At 30.3% G+C, this 17,907-nt stretch overlaps 2 protein-coding genes across 2 annotated transcripts in view; one reads left to right on the plus strand and one right to left on the minus strand.

The window, feature by feature from the left end:
- The first annotated feature begins 916 nt into the window (after positions 1-916).
- On the plus strand, positions 917-2,531 carry LOC135956945 (vitellogenin-2-like). The gene is made up of 2 exons (XM_065507573.1): positions 917-1,212; positions 1,281-2,531. Exons 1-2 carry the CDS (start codon positions 981-983, stop codon positions 2,351-2,353), a joined length of 1,305 nt encoding a protein of 434 aa, XP_065363645.1. The 5' UTR covers positions 917-980; the 3' UTR covers positions 2,354-2,531.
- A 2,732-nt stretch (positions 2,532-5,263) lies between these two features.
- LOC135958447 (mucin-3B-like) overlaps positions 5,264-17,907 on the minus strand; it is a 166,280-nt gene continuing 153,636 nt past the window's right edge. The window contains exons 12-14 of the mRNA XM_065509351.1: positions 9,369-9,977; positions 9,005-9,243; positions 5,264-5,574 (exon numbers count right to left, since the gene is read on the minus strand). Of these exons, the coding sequence (XP_065365423.1) occupies positions 5,365-5,574; positions 9,005-9,243; positions 9,369-9,977 (1,058 nt within the window). The 3' untranslated portion in view covers positions 5,264-5,364. The remainder of the gene's footprint in view (positions 5,575-9,004; positions 9,244-9,368; positions 9,978-17,907) is intronic.

Raw genomic sequence — 17,907 nt, forward strand, 5'->3', positions numbered from 1 at the left:
TAAATATTTTAGTTACAAGAGCATTTTAAAAGCTTGAAGCGATAAAAGGTAGCATATATAATACGGTCATTTCTAGCGCTTGGGTCAACTTTGAATATCTGTGGACAAAAAAGTAATAAAGATATAAGCCTAATATTTTTGGTACATGATAATTAAATTGTTTGTTACAAACTGTGGGGAAATCAGGTAGATCAGAAGACATGAACAAAATGAATTAATGCCGCTCTTGAACCACAGTGCTATATGGAATTGAAACAAATATTTGTTTTTAAAAATGATTTTCTCCTTATCTTAATCCAAACAAGTTTATATTATATTTTGTAACCAATTTTTAATACAATTTTTAATTTATTATTCTGTAAATTGTTCTTTGACGAGAGATCATCCGTTGTAACTAAATCTGTACAAACAACATATTTTTTTATATTATACATTTTTGAGTTCTGTTTAATTTTGATAAGTTTCTCTCTGAAGCCAACAGAGGAACGGCAGCTAAATAATATCTCCTTAAATCTATATCACGTGATGTTCTACTCCCATGTGAAGCTCATAATAATTCTCTTTAATGATATTCTTATGTATTTGATACTTTCCTGAAAAACACACCATTTATTGAAGTAAATTTATCCCAACTTTTTGATTAACTACTTGGTTACTCGATTAATCGCATATTTCAATGCAATCGAAAAATCCAACACACATATCAATGGTCAATGACCGAGGTAATTGCAAACAACTGCAAAATTGTTTGCATTTTAATATTAATAAACAAAAAAATATAATTATTTTTCAAAAACTGCACAAGTCAACAAAGTGCATGTGAATTGCAAATAGAAATATTTCGAAATAATAATGAAATTAAGTATAAAAAGCCCACATATGACCGAGAAAAAGTATAGTTCACTAGCAATAGTGATTGAAGCAATTTAATTTAGTTTAACTTTCTAATCCAAGTGTTTGAGGAAGTGATAGCGATTACTATGAATCCCTTAAGAACTGTTTGCCTTTTCATGGCCCTATTTGCTTTGGCCTCTGCTAATAGAGGGCCAGTGAGCTGGCGTGGCAATAGAAACTCCATTAAGAATAGTTTGAAACCTACGGATTGGTTATCAGTGTCGCAATTGGAATCATTGCCATCGATGCAGGAGATCACCCTTAGCAAATTGGAGGAAATGTCGGTGCAGGAAGGAGGGGAATTGATTAATAAAATGTGTAAGTTTTTTTTTTAAAAATATATTTTCCCAGCAATTTGCTTTAAAACTTATATTTTCCATTTATAGATCACTTGTCCCAGGCTGGTCGTGCTATTGAACCCAGCTTTGTGCCTAAGGCTAGTGAAATTCCTGCCTTCCTTATCACTCCCGACAACAAGAAAGTTAACTTTAAATTAAGTGAATTGCCCAAAATTGCCAAGGAAGAAAAGAGCTTTGGCGATGAGGAAGTAACCGTCTATATTACCGGTCTGCCACAGAACACCGAAACCGTAAAGAAAGCCACCCGCAAACTGGTGCAAGCCTATATGCAGCGCTACAATGGCCAGGCCCCCGAACGCAACAGTGTACGCTATGAAGACGATTCCAGTGAAAAGAGAAATCCCAGCTCTAGTGAAGAGGATGAGTGGAAGAGCAACTCCAACAAACCCTCTGGTAATTTAGTGGTTATTGAATTGGGCAATGTGTTAACAAACATGAAAAACTACGTTTCCTTGGATGTGGAAAAGACTGGTATGGAAATTGGTGATATTTTGGTGCAGTGCACCGATAAGGCTGATGTACCCCAGGAAATCGTGCATGTTATTGGCTCCAATATTGCTGCTCATGTGGCTGGTGCTGTTGGTCGTCAGTTTACCCGTGAAACTGGTCATCAGTTGCGTCGTATTACCGGTTTGGACCCCTCAAAAATCTATGCTCAAACTCAGAAATCTTTAAGAGGATTGGCCCGCGGTGATGCTGAATTCGTTGATGTCATTCATACTTCCGCCTACGGCTTGGGTACTCCCACCCGTTGCGGTGATGTAGATTTCTATCCGAATGGTCCCAGTGAGGGTGTTCCTGGTGCTGACAATGTTGTTGAGGCCTCCATGCGTGCCATCCGTTATTTCGCTGAATCTGTTGTACCCGGAAATGAACGCAACTTCCCTGCTGTTGGTGCCACCTCTCTCAAGCAGTACAAGGAACAAAACGGCAATGGCAAACGTGTTTATATGGGTATCAATACCGATTACGATGTTGAGGGTGATTTTATACTCCAGGTTAATGGCAAGAGTCCTTTCGGTCGCAGCGCTCCTGCTCAAAAGCAACAAAACTATCATAATGTCCATAAGCCATGGAAAATGTCTTCTCGGGATTTTTAAGTGAACTTTAGCCAGCAGTTGGTAAAATGAGTATATGGCTCATTTTGCTAAGATAATGAATTACTCTCCGATTTAGCATAAACTTGTGATTATTAAATAGTTAAAAGAAATCAATTTTTGTATGTAGTAGACTAAGTAGAAACATTTTTTTCTGTAATAAACAGCAATTGCATTTTTAATTAAAATAATTTTGTTATGTGTTTTTTAATTTTCTCACAGATTTCAGATCCATTTATTAAACAGCAATTTGGATAAGGAAATGTGAATATAAAATCTTGTTCTGACAGAAATACATTGAAGTGATGGAAGACGATCGAATTCAAAATGTTCGATTTGAAAGAGTTTATGAATTTGGTTAGATTTCAAGTATGATTTTAAAAAATACAGCTTAGATGACAAATATGAAATCATTTAAAATAATTTAGTCAACAAATGTGGTGAAAATTAAAATCGGCTATCAACGAAGTTTTATTCTAGCGAAAATTTATGCGACCACGACACATCCGTAAAGTATTACAGATATATTCTGTAGAAAATATCAGCAATCAACGCAGATGTATTCTAATGAAAATATCAGAGATAAACACAAATAAATTCTGGAGAAAATATTTGTGATCAACGCAGTTATATTCTATAGAAATATCAGCGATCAACACTACTATATTCTACAGCAAATATCTAGAGAAAATATCTGTGATATATTTTGCAGAAAATATCTGTGATCAACGCAGATGTAATTTAATAAAAATATTACCGATCAATGCAGATATATTATGTGAAAAATATTAGTGATAAAAGCAGTTATATTCTATAGAAAATATCAGTGATAAACACAACTATATTTTAGAGAAAATAGCTGTGATCAATGCAGATATATTATAACGAAAATATCACTGATCAATATTCTATAGAAAATATCAGCGATCAACGCAACCATATTCTAGAGAAAATAGTTGTGATCAACGCAGATATATTATAATGAAAATATTAGCGATCAACACAAATAAATTCTACAGAAAATATCAGTAATCAACAGAACTAAATTCTAGAGAAAACAGCTGTGATCAACGCAGATGTATTCTTATAAAAATATCAGCGATCAACACAAATAAATTCTAGAGAAAATAAATTTTATCAAAGCAGATATATTCTAATGAAAATATCAGTGATCAATACAACTATATTTTAGAGAAAATAGCTGTGATCAACGCAGATATATTCTAATAAAAATATCAGCGATCAACACAAATAAATTCTAGAGAAAATAAATTTGATCAACGCAGATATATTCTATAAAAAGTATTAGAGATCAACACAACTATATTCTAGAGAAAATAGCTGTGATCAATGCAGATATATTCTATGGAAAATATCAGTGATCAATGCAGATATATTCTACAGAAAATATCAGTGATCAACACAACTATGTTCTAGAGAAAATATCTGTGATCAACGCAGATATATTCTATAAAAAGTATTAGAGATCAACACAACTACATTCTAGATAAAGTAGCTGTTATCAACGCAGAAATATTCTAATAAAAATATCAGCAATCAACACAAATAAATTCTAGAGAATATAGCTTTGATCAACACAACTACATTCTAGATAAAATAGCTGTGATGAACGCAGATATATTCTAATAAAAATATCAGCGATCAACACAAATAAATTCTAGAGAAAATATCTTTGATCAATGCAGATATAGTCTAATAAAAGTATCAGCGATCAACACAAATTAATTCTAGAGAAAATATCTTCGATCAAAGCAGATATATTGTAACGAAAATATCAGTAATCAACACAACTATATTTTAGAGAAAATAGCTGTGATCAACGCACATATATTCTAATAAAAATATTTGCGATCAATACAAAAAAATTCTAGAGAAAATAAATTTGATCAAAGCAGATAATTCTAATGAAAATATCAGTGATCAACACAAATATATTCTAGAGAAAGTGGCAGCGATCAACGGAGATACAAATATTCTAAAGTATTACCGATTCATAAGTTATATTATTCCATTTAAATTATTTCAAAAACTTCGACAAATTTTCTGCAATAAAACACAAGAAATATGTCCATGCTTCTCCAGAAATTTTGTAGCAAATCTTATTTAACAGTTTCTTTATTGTTCTTTAAACGAAAGTAATTAATTTATCACAATCATTTTCGGTTTGAAAACGAATTGTTTTCAAAATCGATTTGCATCACAACCTGATAAACTCCTTACCTTGGATAAAAAAATTATATAGTTTTAACACAATTGTGTCAATCTTCTCCTTTTTTAGATCAACTGCAATAGTAAATTGTTAAACAAAATGCAATTTATGTTTCTAATTATACATACGAGTATTTATTTATTTAATTGTTTACGTTTTCTTTTATTGCTAATTAAATAGTAAATTGATATTTAATTAAGTAAGGAAATATATAATGAATGGCAGAATGTAAAAACAGAAAAAAAATAAAACAATTTAGAAAATTTTCAAAGGAATGGGAAAGAAATGCATAATTTAAACTTAAACATTAAAACAGGCTTATAAATAAACTTAATGATACATAAAAAATACAAACATAAAATAATTAAAAAATAAAATATATTAAATATGCTAATCACACTTCAAAGCAGAAAAAAAAACAATAAAATAGAAAAATAATAATAATTATATTATAAAAAAAAATAAAAGAATTTTATAAATTCCAATTTTTAAACCAAAAAAACGAAATCGAAATGAAATCAGTCATTAAATGTGTTTCTGTTTTACACTTTAAATAATTTCTCAATTTAGATTACTTTCATACAACAATTTAATTTTGTTTAAATTTCTATATAATTTAAATTTGTTTTTTTTTTTAAATACAAAAAAGTTAGAGAGAGAGTCGTTGAATATAGAAGTAAATCTTTTTTTGTTGAGTACTAAAGTACTTCTGGCAGTATTTTTAGGCATTTGTTGTGTTGCTGTTGTTTTATTATGCGTTTAGTGTTTCTGTTTTTTTTTTGTTTTACTCCTTACAACCCAAACCAGCTGCCCAATTACACATGCCACCCACAGGATCATAACTCAAACCTTTGGGACATGTATATTCCCAGCCAACAACACCACCGGTTTCAAACTTGGCACAGGAAATGAATTTGCGACACGATAATGGATGTGGGAAGTTACCTTGATCCAAACACTCAATTATGCCACCACCATGCAGAATTACTTTAAGCTGGAAGAGAAAAGTTTAAATTTAAATAATGTAATGTAAATTTCTAATTTTTAAATAAGTTAAAGAACGAATGTAGAATGTTTTATTATACAAATTTCTACAGTGTAAGAAAGATTTAGGTTCATATAAAACTTGTTTATGACCAATTTCATAATTACACGGCGCTACAGTGAAAAAAAAAACTTGGAAAACGACCTAGCGTGGGTTATAGGTCTTGCTGAGTACATTACAAATTCCAGAAACACCCTCAAATTCAGAAATTATTCCTAAAAAATCATTTACAGTGATGTTCGTCAACTTATCGACCTGTAACTCAGTCAGTTTTTGTCCGACTTTAAATTTTTTGGCGGGCTTGAAAAGAAAATTGATTACGCTTTAAAATGACGATACATTTGTATGTTGTAAGAATATCTAAAAAACAAAATTTATCAACTTTTTTGATTTTAGTAGCTCTTCATTGCTTATTTTGATATGAAAGCTTATAAAAATGCGTAACAGTGTATATACAAAATTTAGTTCTTAACAAAATATATTTTTAATTTTTTAAATCCGATGAAAATTGTAAAAGTTATTTCACTTTTCATTAACACATTTTTTAGTATTTTGCTCCACCAGCTCACAGTGGGAAAGAATCAAATTTTTTTGACTTATCTAAACGGCTGATGCGATAGGGATAAAATTTGACGTGGGCGTTTCCATGGAGTATTCGAGTTTATGTTATAAAAATGGGCCCTACAAACGCTATGGGGTCTCAAAGTAGGGTACCTTCGACATGTAACATTTTTAAACCCGTGCCATTTTTTCCCCTTCGATTTCTAAGATTTTTATATTTTTGGAAAGCTAGGCTAGGATGAATTTTTTTTTGTTAGTTACACAATTAAATTTCCAATAATATAGAAAAGATTTCAGAACAAATATCAATTATGGATGCAAAACTAGACGATTTTCAATATAAAAATTAAAAAAAAAATAGTAGATTTTTGCTGTTTTTTGGGGAAAAGGTGACACTCTTTTTTATGAAAAAAAAACTTTATTTAAGAACATATAACAATTTTATGTTTTTCTGTAAGGTATTTTTACGGAGAAAATGTTGGTATTAAAAACATGTCCTATTTTTTAAATATACTCCTTTCAGAATTTGACATATTTGTATACCTTTCACCTTCGTGAGAAGGGTATATATAAGTTTGTCATTCCGTTTGTAATTTCTACATTTTTTATTTCCGACCCTATAAAGTATATATATTCTGGATCCTTATAGATAGCGGAGTCGATTAAGCCATGTCCGTCAGTCTGTCTGTTGAAATCAATTTTCGGAAGACCCCAAATATCTTCGAGATCCAATTCAATAATTCTGTCAGACATGCTTTCGAGAATTTTGCTATTTAAAATCAGCAAAATCGGTCCACAAATGGCTGAGATATGAGGAAAAAACCAACACAACCTCGATTTTTGACCTATTTTTGACCTATATCTGGATTACTAAGACATTAATATAGACAATATGGATATCTAATGACAGATATTTCAAACGACAATATAAGACCATAGTAAGTTGGACCTACAATGGGTCAAAATCGTAAAAAAAAATTTTAACCCGAATTTTTTTTTCAAAAAAAAAAAATTTGATAAATTTAAAAAAAAAAATTAAATTTAAAAAAATTTAAAATAACAATCCAAAAAATTAAATAAAACAACTGGAAAAAAAATTAAATTTTGTTTACCTAAAAATATATAAAATAAATAAAATATTTAAAATTTTGAAGTATAATTTGGTGAAGGGTATATAAGATTCGGCACAGCCGAATATAGCACTCTTACTTGTTTTTTATCAAAATTTCAACTTTGGACCACATGTTCTAAAAATCCCAAAGCTGGGATCAGAAAACGGAAAGCAGCTTTGGAAACCTTAATGTGTTCCCTATATATCCCCAAAGTATTTTCCCAACCCCGAAGGAAATGAGGACACTATGGGAAAAATTGTAAAAAATACCATTTTTGGGATTTTCGCTCCAATTTTTAGGAAGTGCGGGATTCCATTTGACATTTTGACATGTTTTTTTACACTTCGTTATTTAGAAAGACAAATTTAAAACAAATTGAAAATTTTATTGAGTTTTGTTAAAAATATTAGGCACAATTTGATCCACATTTATTCCGAACTATTTTGTTTTGTTTAGATAAGTTAATTTTTGGTCTTAAAATTTTATGTCACTATCTCAATTAGATTCAAAAATATGCCACTTTTAAAACTCAGTCCTTCAAAAGTATTGCGGTTTTTTTTTTTTTTTTGTATAAGTTTTCTTAATATTTTATTCAACAACAAGTCAATGGTTCTGATTTTGTCACATTTTATACTAAAAAAGTCACTTCAGCTTTCAAAAATATGTCAGATATTATATTTTCTAAATCATTCATCTACAACTTTTATTTCGGTCAAAATGGCCACCGAAAAAAAAACATGATGATGGAAGAGGTAATGGCTGATGGACCAGGTATTGTTCAAGAACAATAACGGTCAAAACAAGTAAAAGAGCTTTATTCTGCTGTGCCAAATCTTATACCTTCACCAAATTATACTTCAAAATAAAAAGTTTAAATACTTTTAGGTAAAGTTGTTTTATAAATTAAATTTTTTTTTTAATTTAAAAATTTTTTCTTTTGTTTTTTTAATTTTTTTTTTAATATTTAGCGAAAAAAACGTTTGGTGAAAAAAAAAATTCGGGATAAAAAATATTTTTCCCGATTTTGACCCATTGTAGGTCCAACTTACTATGGACTTATATACGTCATTGCAAATGTCTTTGAAATATCTATCATTAGATATCCATATTGTCTATATTATTAGTAATCCAGATATAGGTAAAAAAATAGGTCAAAAATCGAGGTTGTCCTTGTTTTTGCCTTATATCTCAGCCATTTGTGGACCGATTTTCGTGTATGTAAGTTATTTGGGGGCTGCGGAAAGTCGATTTCAACAGACAGACAGACGTACATGGCTTAATCGACTACGCTATCTATAAGGATCGAGAATATGAAAAATGTAGAAATTACATTCCCGAAGGTGAAGGGTATAAAAAACAAGCCAAATTTTCCAAGTAGTTTCTTGTGTGACAAGCCATTTGCAATTGTGGTAAAAGAAGCCTATCATTTGTGATATCAGGCACGATAAACACAGAAATACATATTACCGAGTGTCTATAAAAACGTCTTTTACTTTTCCAAAAAAAAGCACAGAGTGCTTTCATATTTCTAGCGCGATCATGCGATCATATTTCTGGCGTGATCATGCCACTATGGAAAAAAGACCCTTGAGTGGTATTCAAACAATAATGGATTTCCGGAAAAGTGGATGAATTTATAAATACCGATTAATATGAAAATTTACCATACCTACTATATAATTAAACTCATTCACTACGAAACTCACCTGTTGATCACTCTTATTGCCCACTAAACGTACATCCTCATCATCATAGTAATCATAGTCCAAATTGGGACGATAAGTTCTGCCCGGCTGTGTTGAAGTCTTAACAACAGTCTTCGATTGATTACTATTTATTCTCTCGAATGGCTCTTGATATTTATGAGGTCTTCTTCGTTTCGATGCCAAGCTCTCGCCGGAACTGGGCGTTGTTTTCTGTGGTCTTCTTTTGATAACCATTTTACCTAAAACCATAAAAAATCATTAGCAAAAATAAAATCATATTAAATTTCATCTACATTAATATCCGTTGAAATTGAAATAGAACAAAAACAAGAAATAAGAAAAGTATTTGTAATTTCCTTCTTACGTTTTTTAATTACGGGAGCTTGTGTTGTCGTTGTGCTGGTGGCGATGGTGGTGGTGCTACCGGTTGATGATTTCAAAACAGTTCCCGTGCCATCCATGCGCCTGGTTATAACATCGTCAAAGTTATATTTTGAGTATTGCTGTTGTTGTAGTTGTTGTTTTGGTGACTGTTGTTGTTGCAAAAATCTAGATGCTGGCTGTCTGGTTGCTGTGGACAACGTTGTTATGGGTTTGACAGTATTGACCACATGTCTCACATCAGCGTCGCCACCACCTGCAACCTCCCCATCACTGCCACCAACGCCAATGCCAGCATCCAGTTCTTCTTCGTCGTCATCGTCTATGTGCAGTCTGCCATTAATTTGATTGAAACGACTTGTGTGGATGCTAGATTTTGCCACTTGATCTGTGTCCTCATCATTTTCTAAACCATCAACATAAACTGTTGTTGTCAAACTATCAATGGCTGTTCGCAATGTTGATGTTGACGATGATGATGTTGTTGTTGTCGCTTTCGATGGCTGGCTAGTTTTTCCAGACAGTGGCGAGTATGTGGTCAAACTGTAGCGTCTCTTGAATAAAGGATTTTGTGTACGTGGTGGTTCAGTGGCTGTACCAAAAAAAAAAAAACAAAAGAAACAATAAAAACAAACGGTAGTTGTATGTAAGTAAATGGACAATATTTAATGGAGTAAGTAAACGGATGGCTGTAGTACGGTCATGTTCGTATGGCTGGTAAGTAATTTCATTATAAAAAAATCTATAAAATGATTTTAAATTTAAATTTATGTAGCAAGTACGAGTATAACAAAAACACTGTTAATGTCAGAGGGTTTTATACACTTGGAAATTGTTGACAGTAATTGAATTGAATGAATAAATGATGTTGGTTGGATAAAAGTAACTTATATTTATTTATTAATACTAATGCATTTCAAATAGATGGGAAATTGACTTTATCAATCTCTGTGTAATATATCCCCACAGATTATCTGAATATTTTTATTAAACAAGTAGTCAAATCTGACATTATTTAACATAACCAGATTGTTTTTACCAAAACAAAAAACTATGAAGACTGAGAAAGTGGTATCAGATGTTACTGATAATCTATCTATATTTATAATTTCATAAGCTCTAAATCTGCATAATATCTTTTGGAGTCAAACAAAGTTTATAATTTAAAAAAAAATATTTTTGGAACCATTCTAAATATATAACGAAAGTTTTTTAAACCAAACAAACTGTCAGATTTTCACATTTATGATCAGTATAGTCTGTTAAATCATCACGATCATTACGAAATCATCAAATTTACTTTGAAAATAGGATACAAAATTTATGATTCATCTACGATGAAAAATTAAATCTACTCAAAATCACTATTTGTAGTGCCATTTAGCCCAAATGTGTCATAGAGGACAGAATCAGGATTTGGGAGTTTTTTTTTGAAGAAAATGGATATATTGGAACTGGAGGACATATAGCTACAGTAGGACTGTGCACTATCACTTACAGTTAATGCGATAATGGACAAAGAAAGTTTCTGTATCGTTTTAACGATATGCTGTAGTTGACAATATCGTCCTATTTTCGCTCCATACTTCTTTCATAGGAATTTTGGAAAGTCATGGTAAGGTTAGGTTATATAGGCAGCCAGTATCAACCAATTCACTTGGGTCCATGAATTGGTCCCTTTGTGATACCCCAAGGATCATGCTCAAGACCTCAAGAGGTCCTTCACATGTCAGAACTTGGTTCAGTGCCGAACCAACCTGACGCACGAATGAACGAATCCATCTTCCTGACATCCAGTGTAGATAGATCCGCTAGGCCGTTCAAAAATGGACTGCCTATTGTCGCAGTCCGAGACTCTGAAAGAGCAGGGCAAAGACAGATGTTCAATGGTGTCATCCTAGTCTTCATCATGACAACTCCTAAAGAAGTCTTTATATGGAGTATTCAGTCTCCTAGCATGCGCACCAATCAAGCAGTGCCTCGTGGTAGACCCGTGAGGGACATTGACCTTTGATAGTCAAAAACGGTCTATGTGAAAGTCATGGGTCCATGTGTATAAGCCTCATACGCTTTCAATGTATATATCCGATAAGAAAGGGAGAATTTATCGTTCAGGTTTTTCAATGAAGGCGGCTCGATGTTGCCTGTCTATGTCGGCCATGTTGTTTTGAATTCCAAAATAAGGTATAAATAATTCTGTGATAGTCTGATTTTATTAAAACCATGGGTATAGAAGAGACTCAGTTGAGTTTAAGTTTTGAGTTTGAACCTTATAGAATATCAGAGGGAGAGTCAAAAGACTCCAAAGTGGGCGCCTCGGGTATATGCAATATTTAATGTTTTTGATCCGTTCCTAAAGAATATAATATATATAGAATCTAATAGTTAAGGTATACAGAAAACCTAGTTATGGTTTACGAGATCTTTGTTTTTTTAAAATTAAAATTTAATTTCTTGGACCTACCCTAATCTTTTTTCTAATTTTTCGTGGATAAACAACAAATTTATAAGGTTTTTTAAAAAATATAGTTAAACAAGTAAGAGAGCTACATATATTCGGATGTGTCGAATCTTATATACCCTTCATCAAATTATACATCAAAATAAAAAGTTTAAATATTTTTAGGTAAACAAAAAATTTTTTTCCAAAGTAGTTTTTTTAATTTTTTGGAAAAAAATGTTCGAATTGTTTTTTAAATATTTTAATTTTTTTTTTTGTTTTTTAACTTTTTTTAATATTAAGCGAAAAAAATCCAGATATAGGGCAAAAAATAGGTAAAAAATAGAGGTTGTCCTGGTTTTTTCCTTATATCTCAGCCATTTGTGGACCGATTTGAAATAGCAACCGAGAATTCCACAGATATTGATGTATGAATCGTGTATGTAAGTTATTTGTGGGCTTCGGGAAGTTGATTTTAACAGACAGACAGACGGACATGGCTTAATCGTCTCCGCTATCAATAAGGATCCAGAATATATATAGTATATGGGGTTGCGAATTAAAAATGTAAAAATTACAAACGGTAGATATTTATAAAAGGTAGATATTTTGCCAGTTTTTGTCGAAACAGGTATGTATTTTACATTATTTTTTATTTATACGAAAATTTGTTAAAAAGTACGAGTATTTCATTTCTCAGAAAGATGGTTTTAAAGGTATTTATAGACGGCAATACTGAGTATTGATATTTGTCAGAAACTCAAGTATCTTAATACAATTTCATCGTCTAAACAAAATTTGTATTAGATTTTCAAAAAATACAAATGATTTTTTTGATCGGTATTGAAAATTTGTTTAAAACAATTCAAAAACTTTTTATTTTCATATGTATCGGGTATGTATTTATAAAAACAAATAAGGCAAACAAAAGTGACAAGAAAATATAAAATAAAATTGTCAGAAAAATATCAATCAACAAATAAATACAATAATTGTAATACTATCGTATAAACAATAAATGTTTTTTCGAAACGATTTTTTGAAATACCGAATGATTTCAATAAAATTTTAAATTTGAAAAGTGTTAATACTCAGTATTGCCGTCTATAAATACCTTAAAGGAAATATTAAAAATTAAAAATAATTTCAAAATTGCTTTAATTTGGAGAGCCCTCCAAATTACACATATTTTTTATGTTAATTTCAAATTAAAGTAAAATGTTCTCTAATCGTATATCTGGAATCAAAAAATTAAAGCCTGTTTTGTATGGCCAAATATGTTCTGAATTATTTGGCAAAAGGAATTTTTCGCCCCGCTTTTGGTATGATAAATATTAGCCGAAATATAAAACAAATCAAATTTTTGGGATTTTTGAAAATTTGTTAAAAATTATGGGATTTTCAATAAAAATTCTCAAACTTTTTTTCAGAAAATCATTTTGAAAAGGTAACACAATTTTCTACACTTTAATATGTAATACGTCTACATTTATTTTTCCACTAGTCAAATTAATGTCTTCAATATTTTGTTATGTAATTGAATCGATTATTTCAAAAACCAGTCAAGCAACAAATTATTGATTTCGAGTAAATCAGAGACAATTTCCCAGCTAAAAACTAACAAAAAAAATAACTTTTACAAAATTGATATTTTTTCTATGAAAGTTTGATAAAAATAAAACTTATTTTATCTAAATATATTAACACATATTTAAAAAATAATATAAAGTTTACACTTGACTGGTTTCTGAAACAAACAACCATCACTATTGTAAATTTCATATGAAATATTCAAATTTTATTAGGAACTTCAAAAGTAAATGACAAATGAACTTCTTAAAGAGTTTAAAATCATATTCATATATGTTCTGAAATAACTATTCGTCATCACACACTCGTGCTACAGTGCATTCTGCTTGAAAAATTTAAAAATATTCCCACAAAACTTTTCATATCCAAACAAGTAGAGTTTTAGAGCTTGTAAAACTTTTATTTTTTTTCACATTTATTGAGACCTAAAATATTCAGATTAGGGCCTAGTATTACATAGTATAAAATAAATCACTTGACTTCTTTCTGCACTAATCAAGGATTTATCAGCTTTCCTTTACCATAATAGAGGGGCAGTATTTTTTTGTTTACAAAACACTAATCGCCAATAACTCAATTTTAGAATTTTTCTTGCTTGACTGGTTTTTGAAATAAACGATTAAATTAATGAACCGATTTTGCTGATTTTATATAGCAAAATTCTCAGGAACAAACCCGAAATATAGGAAAGTTAATTTAAACAGACAGACGCATCGATTCGCTTACCTTACCTAAAAAAAGATGTGATGTATGAGGAGCCGCAGAACAAAAGGTACTTTTTCGATTTTTTTTACAAATTAATTTTATGGTATTTTCATAATATTTGGGTTAAAATCTTCTAGAAAAAATCAATTTCCCAAAATCTTATATACTATTTCTTGAAATAGATCAAAAATCATCACACCCTTATAAATCGATTACTTTGAATGAGTATTTTTAGAGTTAGCATTTCAAGCTGGCTCTCAATGCTTACAATTTTTTCCACCATTCAACTTCCAGTATTCTTTGGCTGTATTTAAAATTGTTATTTTTGACGTACTTAGAGACACATGCAACAATATAGGATGACAATTCACGTATGTAAGTGTACGAGTATGAAGGTATGTAAAAAATATGCAGGTAATCGTAGTTTTGTGATGAGCATGTTGTTTTAATTGCCTTTAACTTTGGTATTTCATAATTTATTGGCATTTAACGTTAAATATTCTTACATCCATCCACATTTGTAGTCAAGCTCAGCACACTGGTTGTTATATACATAAATGGAAATGCAGTTGTTTGTCATTTTATTACAACAAATTAATTGTAATTGTACGTTTATGGAAATATCAAATTTTTTGAAGTCAATACTTTTTTATAATTTAATAAACTTTTATTATACAGGCCACTTTTTGTTTCTGAACATTGAAGAAAAATCAAAAAGTACATTTAAATGAAATAAATACATGATATAAGTTTCCACTATATCACCACTCTCAGGAATATTTGAACCTGGGACCATCGGAAGAAAAGTAACATTATAGCCATTTTCTTATCTGGGAAAAAATTAAGCCATTTTTCTGCCCTTAAAGGATAAATATTGCAGACAATTTGGATACCAAATTAAATGTATTCAAAGGGTATATAAATTTCGGAAATATGTCAATATTTTATAAATATTTGAATATAGGTTATATTTTTGACCAAATCTGTTTTTATGTTTCAATATTTATTAACGTATTTACAGGAATGAAAAAATACTATCTGGGTCTTTGTCTGATACAAGCATTTTTATAATCAATTAAACTTTACACATTTAAATTTTTCTTAAATCTAAATTAATTAAATATACTTCTTAATTAATTATGTTGTTTTTGGCCATGTGCAACATGTCATTTAGTAAATATTCTAAGTCTATGAGACATTTACATAAATTCATAAATTTGTTACTAATTATGACCCTGTTCATATTATCAAGATAAAATTGTAACGGCCATGAAGGACATTTAAAAGTGTGTCACCCAATGAATACTGTAACATAAAGTCATTTATAATCAATGAAATGCCACATAAATACTTAACAGTTACAGTTATTTATGTGTAGGAACAATTTTTATGATTCAACTTAAAAAAATATATAAAAATAAATACAAATAGCCGCCAACATTGATGGAAAAGAAAACGTAAACAAATCGAAATGTTAAAACGAGAAATGTTAAGCAAAAAACAATAATAAATATTAAATGTAAACGGCACACGACTAGTTAAACTAACTCAACATTTAGGAATGCGGTTTTGCATACAACAGCAGCAGCAGCGAAACAAAATAAAACCCAACTTAGATTAACCAAGAAACAAATAGACTACTCAGACTCGCCAATATAAACAAAAATAAAATTTTTTATAATAAAAATGTCAACAATAATGAAGGAAAATTAAGTATTTTGTTAAGTTGGTTAGTAAAACTTGTTTACCAGCATGTTTCTATATATACAAATGTTTAGCAACAATGTTGCTGGGTTTTTATGTTGCTTAAATGTACACTTTTGCCTCTAACAAGTTTTTTTTATCATTGAAATTTTAACAATAGCTGGAAACTTATTATTTGCCAAATAAATATTTTTACTGATATTTACTATTCGAAATTTTTAAATCGATATAAACACCTCAGGCAATGGATGAAACAAGTGATTTATTTAAAAAATTCTAAGTTTTTACAATACAGAAACAAATCATTTTCAATCAATTTGTCTTAAAAGTGTATGCCAGCTGTTTTCTTCTAAAGCTTATAGCTCGAAAACCATTAAAGATATCTGGATGAATCTATTTCCATAGAATAGAATGGGTGCTTAGCTCCTAGAAGAAAAATATGTTACCGCCCACTGCCACGCCTTCTAAAATTTTTATAACGATTTATAATTTACGCCCACATATTTCTGAACGAAGTAGGCGTGGGAAAAATTTTGGATGCCATCTGAAAGAGAATTTCCTATGCTATATACATACATATATATCAAATTTAATTTAATTCGGATTATAAAAACTAAGGAAAAGTCACTACGGAAATAAATTATTCTCAATCAAATAAGCTTAAAACTGTATTATAATTTTTTTCTTCTAAAGATTATAGCTCGAAAACCATTACAGATATTTGGATGAATTTTTTTCCATAGAATATATTGGGTGCTTAACTCCAATATGGAAAATATTTTTTCCGACCACTGCCACGCCTACTTTAATTTTTATAACGATTTATATTTTACGCCCACAAATTTCCGAAATAGGTGGGCGTGGCAAAAAATGTAGAGGTCATCTGATAGATAATTTCATAGGCTATACGTATGCCAACTTTCATTAAATTCGGTTCAAGATAAATAAGGAAAAGGCGCCTTTCGAATCCGCTTGTAAGTTTGATTTCAAAAATTACAAACATTTTTGTCAAGTACTAGGGGAACAAAATCACGCAGTAGGTGGATTCTTGCAAATTATTTTCTTTGAAGTCTTATTACTCGTAAACTAGTAAAGATATTTCGATAAAATTTTGTTCATATGATAGGTATGGAATTCGGCTACAAAACGAAAAGTAGTTTTCCCGCCCACTGCCACGCCTACTTTAATTTTGATAACGATTTATAGTTTATACCTATATATTTCTGAGCTGGTAGGATTTCGGAACATTTTTAGGATGCCATCAGAAAGCTTATTTCCTAGGCTAGTTGTGTGTCAAATTTCATTTAATTCGGATTATAAACACTAAAGAAAAGGCGCTATTGAAAAAATTATTTTCAATCAATTTGTCTTAAAAATGTATGACAAACTCTTTTCTTCTAAAGCTTAAAGCTCGAAAACCATTAAAGATATCTGGATGAATCTATTTCCATAGAATAGAATGGGTGCTTAACTCCAAGATAGAAAATATGTTACCGCCCACTGCCACACCTACTTACATTTTTATAACGATTTATAATTTACTCCCATATATTTCTAAACGAAGTAGGCGTGGCAAAAATTTTGGAAGTCATCTGAAAGAGAATTTCCTAGGCATGTCAAATTTAATTTAATTTTGATTATAAAAACTAAGGAAAAGGCACTACGGAAATAAATTGTTCTCAATCAAATAACCTTAAAACTGTATGATAACTCTTTTCTTCTAAAGCTTATAGCTCGAAAACCATTAAAGATATCTGGATGAATTTTTTACATAATATATTGGGTGCTTAACTCCAATATGGAAAATATTTTTTCAGCCCACTGCCACGGCTACTTTAATTTTTATAACGATTTATATTTTACGCCCACAAATTTCTGAAATAGGTGGGAGTGGCAAAAAATTTTGGACGTCATCTGAAATATAATTTCCTAGGCTATATGTATGCCAAATTTTATTAAATTCGGTTCGAGTTATATAAGGAAAATATGTTCGAAAACAAATCCTCTCGAATCCGCTTGTAAGTTTGATTTCAAAAACGACACAAATTTTTGACAAGTAGTAGGAGAACAAAATCTTGCAGTA

This window comes from Calliphora vicina, chromosome 4 (genome assembly GCF_958450345.1).
Source record: "Calliphora vicina chromosome 4, idCalVici1.1, whole genome shotgun sequence".
NCBI lineage: Eukaryota > Metazoa > Arthropoda > Insecta > Diptera > Calliphoridae > Calliphora > Calliphora vicina.

Excerpts from the sequence above, each read along its gene's own strand:
- LOC135956945 (XM_065507573.1), top strand. The coding sequence starts at position 981 with ATGAATCCCTTAAGAACTGTTTGCCTTTTCATGGCCCTATTTGCTTTG. Across the intron at positions 1,213-1,280 it reads GGAATTGATTAATAAAATGT|ATCACTTGTCCCAGGCTGGT; the intron begins GTAAGTTTTTTT and ends TTCCATTTATAG.